This window comes from Salvia hispanica, chromosome 1, assembly GCF_029641045.1.
Source record: "Salvia hispanica isolate PSC_SH4W2 chromosome 1, Shi_PSC_v1, whole genome shotgun sequence".
Lineage (NCBI taxonomy): Eukaryota > Viridiplantae > Streptophyta > Magnoliopsida > Lamiales > Lamiaceae > Salvia > Salvia hispanica.
Window position 1 is genome coordinate 30202656 of NC_142692.1, and position 10253 is coordinate 30212908.

The following is a 10253-nucleotide window of genomic DNA, read 5'->3' on the forward strand; positions in this document are numbered from 1 at the left end:
ATTGTTTCTGTTATATTTTAGAAGATACAAGATACTCCCTTTTATAGGGGAAAATACAACTCTAGGAACTACCACTAATTAATTGTACCTAGGTAAATCCCACTTATTAAATGTAGAAGCAAATACCAAGTTGTTGGTACTTGGTGTTGGCCAACTAGCCGTTTGGACTCTCATTTTGACACTCCCCCTCAAGTTGAGCGACGGTATCTCCGATGTTCAACTTGGCCAGTATTTCTCTAAAACTCTTTGGATTCACTGCTTTGGTTAAGATGTCGGCCAATTGTTCTTCGGATCGCACAAATGGGAATTCTATGATTCCTCCTTCCAGCTTTTCTTTAATGAAGTGGCGATCAATCTCAACATGTTTAGTTCTGTCATGTTGCACTGGGTTCTCTGAAATGCTGATTGCTGCTTTATTGTCGCAGAATAGCTTACTCTTACGGTTTGGGGAAAAACCGATTTCAGTAAGTAATCTTCTTAGCCACATGATCTCCGTGAGTCCACTTTTGATTCCTCGGAATTCTGCTTCAGCACTTGATAAGGCAACAACCTTTTGCTTCTTACTTCTCCAAGTAACCAGGTTGCCCCCGATAAATGTGAAGTATCCGCCGGTTGATCTTCTATCGACTGGATTACTCGCCCAATCAGCATCTTTATAGCCATCTACCTCAAGGTCCTTCCCTCTTTTTAAGAACACTCCATAGTTTATTGTACCTTTAAGGTACCTTACTATTCGTAAGGCTGCATTCATATGCTCTTCTTGCGGTCGGTGCATGAATTGACTGATAACTCCAACTGCGTAAGCGATGTCAGGCCTAGTATGTGAGAGATAGAGTAATTTTCCTACTAGCCTTTGATATTTCTCTTGGTCTGTAGATTCAGCTCCTTCAACAATCTTTAGTCCATGATTCGGCATCATTGGTGTGTCGGCGGGTTTGCAGTCTAAAAGGCCAGTTTCTGCCAATAGATCGAGGACATATTTCCTTTGTCTTAAGAATATTCCATGTCTTGACCTCAATACTTCTATTCCCAAGAAGTATTTCAGAGGGCCGAGATCTTTCATGTCAAATTCTTTGAACAGATTGATCTTGAGGTTGTTGATTTCTTCTGTATCATCCCCTGTGATGATCATATCATCAACATAGATGATAAGGCAGGTAATCTTGTCCCCTCTTCTTTTTGTGAAGAGTGTATGATCAGAGAGACTCTGTTTGTATCCATGCTTGATCATTGCTTGACAAAACCTTCCAAACCATATCCTTGGGGACTGCTTTAAGCCATATAAAGTCTTCTTTAGTCTGCACACCTGTCTAGGACCAAATTCGCCATCGAAGCCCGGCGGGACTGCCATATAGACTTCCTTGTCTTTCTCTAATTCTCCATGGAGGAAGGCATTAGTTACATCAAACTGATGTAGTGACCAATCTTTACATGCTGCAACAGATAATAATGCTCGGATTGTGTCGAGTTTGGCAACAGGGGAGAAAGTTTCATCATAGTCAATTCCATATACTTGAGTGTATCCTTTGGCCACCAATCGCGCCTTATATCTCTCGATTGATCCATCTGCACGTCTTTTGATGGTGAAAATCCACCTACAACCAACTGGTTTCTTCCCTTCTGGTAGATTACACTTTTCCCACGTTCCATTCTTGATTAGAGCATCAATTTCCTTCTTCATGGCTTCCCTCCAATGTTTGTGCTTGACTGCTTCTTGGAAAGTTTGAGGAATTTCTTCCTCCTCATATAGGGCAGCTTCGAATGCTCGGGCCATCTCTGTGAGGTGTCCTTGGGCAATGTTTGCAACTGAGTATTTCGTTTTTCTCCCTTTCCAGTCCGGAGAGTATCTCTTGGGAGGAATTCCCCTTGTAATTCTGTGTGGTAATTCATATTGCTTGTTATTCTCGTTTCTGCTGTTGGTTTCTCCATCTTTAATTATCCTGTCAGTGTTAGTAATTTCTAACAGAACTGTGTTGGTTTCAGAGTCATTTACCTCAGGATTTGAAGACGGGGTTGATGGTTGAGTGACGCCATTGAATTCTGTGGTCTGACTAGTGGATTGTGATAGCTCGTTGGTATGGTTATTTTTTTCTGCTTCCTCTTCTGTGGATGGATTGGGTTTTTCCCTTGACTCCTCTCCCCCTTGCTGGGTTTCCCCTTGTATAGTTTTTGATGGATGGGGTGATTCTGCTGGGATATGCAGCCAATTTAGTGGGTCACTTATCAGAATCGGCTGTTGACTCTCCCCCTGACCGCTAGAGTGGCTGTAATAATATTCGTTCTCAACAAAGTCACAGTTCATGGTTGTGTACATGTGTTTAGTCATCGGATCATAGCACCGGTACCCTTTCTGATTAACACCATACCCAAGAAATACACATTTAACGGCACAAGGAGAGAATTTGGTGCGGTCATGCTTTGGAATATGGACGAATACCGTGCAACCAAAGACTTTGGGTTCAAGGGTGAGATGGGTTGGTTTTTGTATGGTTTCATGGTTGATAAACGTATCGATGGGAGTTTTAAAATTGAGGATTCCCGTGGGAGACGGTTCATAAGGTATACCGATGTGGCTATAGCTTCTGGCCAAAAAGATGTGGGGATTTTAGATTCGATGAGCAAAGCCCTGGTGATTTCTAGGATATACCTATTTTTCCGTTCTGCTACCCCATTCTGTTCAGGTGTATAGGCACAAGAAGTTTGGTGGATAAGGCCTTTTTCTACAAAGAAGGTTTTCATGTTGGCATTTATATATTCCCCCCCATTATCAGACCGTAAGACTTGGATACTCTGTTTATACTGAGTTTGAACCATTTTGTAGAATTGGGTGAATTTGTCAAAAACCTCAGATTTATTTTTCAAAAAATATACCCAAGTCATACGAGAAAAGTCATCAATAAACAGAAGGAAGTATCGGAGGCCTTGGCCCCCGTGGATTGGGGCAGGACCCCAGACATCCGAATGAATCAAAGAAAACGGGGTAGGCACACGAGTATTATTTAGCTTAAAAGAGTGACGGTGGCTCTTGGCCAGGTGACAAGTTTCACAATCAAGAGAGTTCAAGCTAGAGGCTAATTTAGGAAACATTAATTTTAGGTATCCTATGGAAGGGTGTCCTAACCGACGATGTAAAAGCCAAGCCTTCCTTGTAGTTGGTTCATGAGCTAGTAATGCCATACTTTGTTGAGCTATCTCATCCACATAGTAAAGACCACTTCGTTCAGTGCCACGCCCAACTATCGTCCCCGTCTTGGTATCCTGTAGCATGCAAAAACGAAGCATCAGTAATTTGCAGTTTAACTCTTTCGTTACATGACTAACGGACAAAAGTTTATGGGAGAAAGTTGGGACGAAAAGGCAGTTGGAGAGCCGGAGGGTTGGAGAAATGTTAATGGTGCCTGCCCCCTCCACTCGAGCTAAATCCCCACCGGCAGTTTGGACATAGGTTTTAGTAGGTTCAGATATGTGGAGGAAATCTTTTGGATCGAAAGAGATCGTGTCAGTAGCGCCACAATCAAAAATCCACTGGTTCTCTTTTTTTTCAACAGTGGTGGATGAAGTAAAGGCTAAGGCTTTAAACGAATTTTGGCACGGTATAGTAGGCTGGAAAAGTAAATCATCAGATTTATTTGGGTTACTTTTGGAATTTTTGGAAATTTTAGGGCTTATTTGTGACTGTTTGAAACTACTGGGGTTCTTTTTGGAGATATCAAAATTTATGGGGTAGTTTCGGGTAGGGTTTGTAGAGTGGGGTTTAAAGTGGGATTTAGAAGAGTGATGGGGGGTTTTTTCGAATTTAAGGAAATTGGGGGTATAATAACCCCCATTAACCCTAACTTCCGCCGCCTCCATTCCTTCTCCAACCCCAATTTCCGTTGGCTTCTCCGATTCGACTCCAGCTGCCGACGTTGTGTCGCCGATGATGGTCACCGGAGGAGCTTGGTTACCTTCTGACCACGCCCTTGCGACCGCTACAGATGCGGTTGCTTTCTTCTCGTCGCCTCCTTCGCCGTCCGTCTGACCGGCATTTACCATTGATTTTGAATTTCCGATGCTGCCTACTGCTTTGTTGGTGTTGGTAGCTCGGTCTCCAACCACCGCTGCCGCCGTTGCCCTGCTCCCATTACTCCGAGTTCGGTTCTGCCTGTTCTTTTTTATGTCTTCCCACCAGTCGGGAAACCCATGGAGGTGGAAGCAAGTATCTACTGTGTGCTTTTTTCCTCCGCAGTGGCTGCAGGTCAGCCTGCTTTTGTCGGAATTTGTGGAGGATTTGGGTGGCGGTGGTGGTCTGCTTCGGTCAATTGCTGCTAAACCGACTCCTATGCCGGTCTCCCGTGAGTCGCCTGAGGGTTTTAGGACCCGTTCATTGGCTGATTCGCGCCTCACCAACCCATATGCGCTTCGCACAGTAGGTAACGGGTCTTTGTTCAAGATCTCCCTCTTGATTGTGTCGTATCTTTCGTCTAGAGCCCATAGGAATTGATATAGCCTATGTCTCTGGGTGATCTTGTTATACTTCTCGATGGTTGAAGGTGTATCCATTGGATTCGGATCTTTTTCATCAATGGACATCCAGATGTCTTGGAATTTATTCCACAGGCTCTCGAGACTCATGCTTCCTTGCTTCATGTTGTAGGCTTGCCGGTGTAAATCTGAAACTTGGAAAGGATCGGTTCCGCTCCCGTATGTGATGGCCAGACCTTCCCATAGGTCTCGAGCCGTCGCATATTGCGAAACTTCGTTGATGAGATTGGCTTCGATATTGTTTATAATCCAGTTGAAGCAGCAGTTATCTCTCTGCTCCCATTTCGGATATCCAGCGTCACTGATTGCAGGGGGGTCTGTAACTCCATTTATGTGAGATGACAGACCCTTTGCCCCGATTGCTCGTTTCATCAGGGTCGTCCAAACGGAGTAGTTGTCTCCGTTGAGTTTGCTTTGAACATGTACCTCCCCCAATGATTCGGGTTGAGTTGAGGGTGGAGGTGGTGGTGGCTGATTTTGGGTTTTTGGTTGGGCATTAACTTGCCTAAGGAACTCTGCTAATTGTGCAGCAAATTCTCCTGAAAAATTCATCAAGGTTTGGTTGGTGTTTGTAGCTTCTGAGTCAGATTCTGACATGGCTTATTTTCTGATTTCTGCAGGTTTTAAAAGGGGTCGGGAAAGGTATCTCCGGGACGATGATGAGAACTTTCTGAGTCCCACACCGTTGCAACCTGCTCTGATACCATCTTAAAGATGGTAATCGAGAGAGGCATTGTTTAGAAGATAAACCATGGTGGCAAAGGTTGTAGAGAAAAGGATTCTATTGTATTGTTTCTGTTATATTTTAGAAGATACAAGATACTCCCTTTTATAGGGGAAAATACAACTCTAGGAACTACCACTAATTAATTGTACCTAGGTAAATCCCACTTATTAAATGTAGAAGCAAATACCAAGTTGTTGGTACTTGGTGTTGGCCAACTAGCCGTTTGGACTCTCATTTTGACAGTCGGCAGATGTAGATAAATTACTATATGTAATTAACTCTCTATTAACTGTAAATAACCCCCAACTAACTTCAAATAATTACCCACTAATTTAACAATTGTAAATAACTCCCAACTAACTTCAAATAATTACCCACTAATTTAACCATCAAGTAACCGTATCAATATCTTCAAATAATTACCCACTAATTTAACCATCAAGTAACCGTATCAATAGTAGATAAATATTTACTAAAAATTAATTTTATTTAAATAATAATATTTATTTTAAAAGAATATTTCCCTAAATACCCCCAAAACTCCCATTTTATATATTGTATAGATATTCATATTCATGTATGTATATATATAAATATTATATAGTACATAATTACGTGCATATATATAAACAATATTACATGCACACAATTACTTTAATTCATGCACATATTCACACGTTCACATGTACACTTATTTATTAAAAATATTTAACAGTATAAATAATAAATAATTAGTTATGGATGAATTTCAGTTTATTAATCTCTATAATATCTAACTAATATATTTATAATGCAAATAACAATATAATACATCAAAATATAAAATAATGCATATTTTGATCAAGGATGTTACACTTCGTGCTCGCAAAGTGCTTGTAAAATGACGTTTTGTGCGCATATTTGGTTATTTACAAGTATTTTGGTGCCTGCAAAACATCTTTTTTTTATAGTGTCAGTAGTAATCATTAAACCTTGATGGGAACTGTGTTGGAGTATAAGTGGGATTTGAAACAAAATATAGGAAAACTGAAGGATGATATATGGAAAATAAGTGGGATTAATATAGGCTTCTCACATGGAGATTATACAAAATACACAAAAGTATTTCAGCACTATACAATTTCTCTCTCTCTATCTACCTATGAGGTACGGCTCTTTTCTTCTAGCTCTCTCGATTTGATTGATAATACAGTCAACAACTACACCCCTATTTGTACAAATTCAAATATAATAAAATAGTCAACTATTGCTAAGCTACTATACACATATTCCCTATTTAAATATATTCAAATATAATAAAATAGTCAACTATTGCTAGTTACTATACCCATCTTCATCAAGTGGCTCATTAGCTTAATTAGGAATATATGCGGGTAATCGACTAGTTCCACCGCCTATAGAAGTTGATGAGGTAGATGGGTTAATGCGGCATCCTTTTGGCCATGAAGTATTCATAAGATTACACTACTAAGATAAGGTGGTGGTGCAGCACCTTCATCACCACTCCTTAGTTGTAAACTAATTGAGTTAATAATTTCAATCTACAATAAATCTTAAAAATATCATTTAAAAAAACAAATAAGTAACGATTATTTAGTTCATACTAGTATAATACAATTAAAAATATCATATAACACGAAAAGCAAATCTAGATTAAAAAATAATAGTACTACATAATAAGAAAAGAAAAGCAAGAAGTTGGCGTTTTATTTATTGTTTTGTGCGTTTTAAGCAGCAAATGCTATCTTTTAAAATACACTACATGAGATGATCAAATTTATTCAGTATATCTAGTAATAAGAGACATTAAATGTCTCATCTGATCATGACTATGTCTTCCATATTTATTTTAATATCAATCATGCAAGCCCGTCATATGATTTAAACCTTGATGGGAATTGCTCTAAGATGGGTTTTCTTCTGCAGTACTTGTCCGAAAATCTCTTCTCTTTGGAGTTTTTTGGATTCTGCCCCTTTTTCAAGTTTCCAATCAAAGTTGTGACACATCGTTGCCACCATGGAGTGGAACATGAGGTTAGCTATTGGAAAGCCCGGGCAAATTCTCCGTCCTGAACCAAATGGAATTAGCTCCAAATGCTGCCCTCCAAAATTTATGTCGTTATTTAAAAATCGTTCAGGCTCAAAGCTCTCCGGATCGTTCCAGATGCTTGGATCTCTCATGATTGCCCAAACATTGACAAATATTTTTGCATTTTTGGGGATTATATAGTCATTGACTCGAGCTTCATCCTCCGCGACATGAGGAGATAAGAGAGGTGCGGGAGGGTGATGGCGGAACACTTCCTTGATGGTAGCTTGCAAGTATGGTAGTCTTGAGATGTCTGATTCTTCCACGATGTTTTTCTGTAACATCCCGGAATTTAGAACCTTAATCTTAGAGCCCTAGAATTAATTGTTGATGACGTGGAATCAATAATGCATTGATGTCATGAGATGTTAAGGTCGATTTGAGTTTAGGGTTTGTGTTGAAAGTTTGAAAAGTCAAACTATGTGATTTAAATGAGGTGGCATGTGATTTATTTATTTGTGAGATTATGTGGTAAATTAATTGTTTAAGAGTGAGTGAGAATATTAGAGAAATTTCCATAAATACTTGTCACCCTAATTCTTGAAATTTTCGAACCCTAGACTCCTTTGAAGAGAAATTCTATTTCTTCCGGAATTTATTTAATTCTTGGGATATTTATCCAAATTAATTCCAAGAGCCAATTATTTCCTTATTTAGAGATGGAAAAATCGAGCCCCCTTATTTTTCTAGTGATTTTCGAAAATCACCATATTTGGGAAGGAAGGAATTGTTTTATTTTATTTGACTCCTTACTTGATTTCCTTCCATACCTAGAGTTTAATTATTCTACCAAATCTTTCCATACCTCAAGAGATCTTGCCTTACCTTATTCTAGGCAATATTTGAAAAATCCATGCCTTATTTAATTAGGTATAGGAGGCGCCATTTTTGACTCCAAGAATAGGAGAATTCTTATTTTATTTTGCTCCATAATATTTTATTCTATATGGAAAAATACCAAAACAAAGTCTTGGCTATTTTGAGAGCCTAATTTTCGAAAACTAGGGAGATTTGCCCTAGGATCTATTTTTGTTAATTCTTCTTCCCTACTTCACAATATTTATTATTTAATTGTGGAGAATGAGATCTTACCAAATATTCTATTCTAATTACCTAAAGATCTTGTTGAACTCTATAAATAAGAACCAAAACCCCAACCCTAGCCCCATATTTTCGGCCCCTCCATCCCATACACTCTCTCAAATTTTCTTCTTCTACTCTCCAATATTTTGCTCTCTTTTGGAGAAGAATTGAAGTTTAATCCAAGAACTTTGAAGGATCAAGGCTAATACTTGTTTTCTACCGATCATTTTTCTCAAAAAAGGTATTTTTGTTTAAGAGTTATGCTTGTTCTCCTTCTACCTCTTCTTTTTCTTCTTCTAACCGATTAAACGGTCTTCTTGAACCCTCATGCATCTTGGTTGAGTGAAAGAGGGATAAAAAGGGATGTGGGAACATGTGTATGTGTGTGTGTGTGGCGTGTGTGTGTGTGTGTTGTTGTGTTGTGTAGTGTGTGTTTGATAGTTAAATGATCTTGTGTGATGAACATAGTCTTGATTAATTGGTAAGAATAAGATAAATCGTTGGGAAGAGGGAAAAGTAATAAGACATGCATGAGTAAGAGTAGTATTGAACCTAATTTGTGATATGTGCCTATGTGATTAAAAGGTGAAACTTTGGTTGCGAAGCCGGATAACGGAAAAGCGAAACTACTTGAAAACTAAGCAATCAAGGTGGGCTTTACTCTTAAAACTCTCTTTTATTTTGCCAAAAGTATTGATTGGTGTTATAAGGGTGGTTTAACTGTTATGCCATGCCTATGTCTGTTTTTATTGTGATGTTGTGTGCCTGATGCCTAGTTTGTGAGTTCGCTCCATTGGGCTATATGGCTATGGATATGTTTATACGAATTCGGGTCTGAGTATGGGCCGCAAGCCCTACCAGGCTGTGTACATGAGGGGATCGGGAGCCGTCCTTGCTAGTCGGCCGGTCTCGTGTGCGAAAAGTGTGGCCACACTTTCGTCGCACCATGGAATGATTGTGATTGTGGTTTATGTTGAGGAAACTGGGGAGTTATTTTGACTGGCCAGTCTATGGAAAATATTTTGTGATACTCGTGCTATTTTTCTTATAACTGCTTAAAACTCGAGTTCACTTGGTGAGGGTGGCATAACTTATAAAATGTTTTGGCAATGAGCTCACTGAGTATTTCAAAATACTCAGCCCTGCATGTGTTTTCCTTATGTGTAGGTTGAATGATGACGAGCGGTGGCGGGTGTTGAGCAGCTTAATTAATCAATATGGATATGTTGAACTCTAAGTGTAGTTGTGTCACCATACATACCTATGCTTTTCTCTTGGTCGTTTTCCGCTGAAATTTTTGATACTCTTTAGAACATCTTTTTGGAATAATTGCATTTTACTTTCGGTTGTGGCCTTAGCCCTTTTCTCGTGATTTTGTCTTGGATACTATGTCGTACTCTTAAGGTTTTGACCATCATTTATGATATCTATCTTCCTTTGAACTTCTAGGTTAAGTTGTTGCATTAAATAATCTGATATTCCTTTCAATTCTTTTGGTCAGTACTCTTTAAATGAAACCCTAGCCCATGTTTACTTCTTTTGAGTCGGTTTCGGGTAGCAGCCGCCGCATTTATTGTACCCTAGGAGGGCGGGCTGTTACATTATCTCTCCTACAACGCTCTTCAGCTCTGCTTTTAGCTTTTCCATTTTGTCGGGGTGGAGTAGTAGTTCCACCATTGCCCATTCTACCGTGGCAGCACTTGTATCTGATCCTGCAAGAATTATATCCTGACATATACAATACTCGTGTTTTAGAATAACGATTTGTAAACATGGAAATGTTAATTAAACATTATTCTCACCACAAACAAATGCTTGATTTCATTAATG

At 39.3% G+C, this 10253-nt stretch overlaps 2 protein-coding genes and 1 pseudogene across 2 annotated transcripts; 1 reads left to right on the top strand and 2 right to left on the bottom strand.

The window, feature by feature from the left end:
* Positions 1–209: 209 nt before the first annotated feature.
* LOC148933587 (uncharacterized) lies at positions 210–1077 on the top strand. The gene is made up of 2 exons (XM_089060689.1): positions 210–596; positions 877–1077. The coding sequence occupies exons 1-2, from the start codon at positions 213–215 to the stop codon at positions 1075–1077; spliced, it is 585 nt and encodes a 194-aa protein (XP_088916815.1). The 5' UTR covers positions 210–212.
* A 35-nt stretch (positions 1078–1112) lies between these two features.
* Positions 1113–4911, bottom strand: LOC148933588 (uncharacterized). The gene is made up of 4 exons (XM_089060692.1): positions 3838–4911; positions 3175–3258; positions 1245–2350; positions 1113–1119 (listed from the first exon to the last, which is right to left on the bottom strand). Exons 1-4 carry the CDS (start codon positions 4894–4896, stop codon positions 1113–1115), a joined length of 2256 nt encoding a protein of 751 aa, XP_088916818.1. The 5' UTR covers positions 4897–4911.
* A 2221-nt stretch (positions 4912–7132) lies between these two features.
* On the bottom strand, positions 7133–7624 carry LOC125221204 (11-hydroxysugiol 20-monooxygenase pseudogene; annotated as a pseudogene).
* Positions 7625–10253: the final 2629 nt, after the last annotated feature.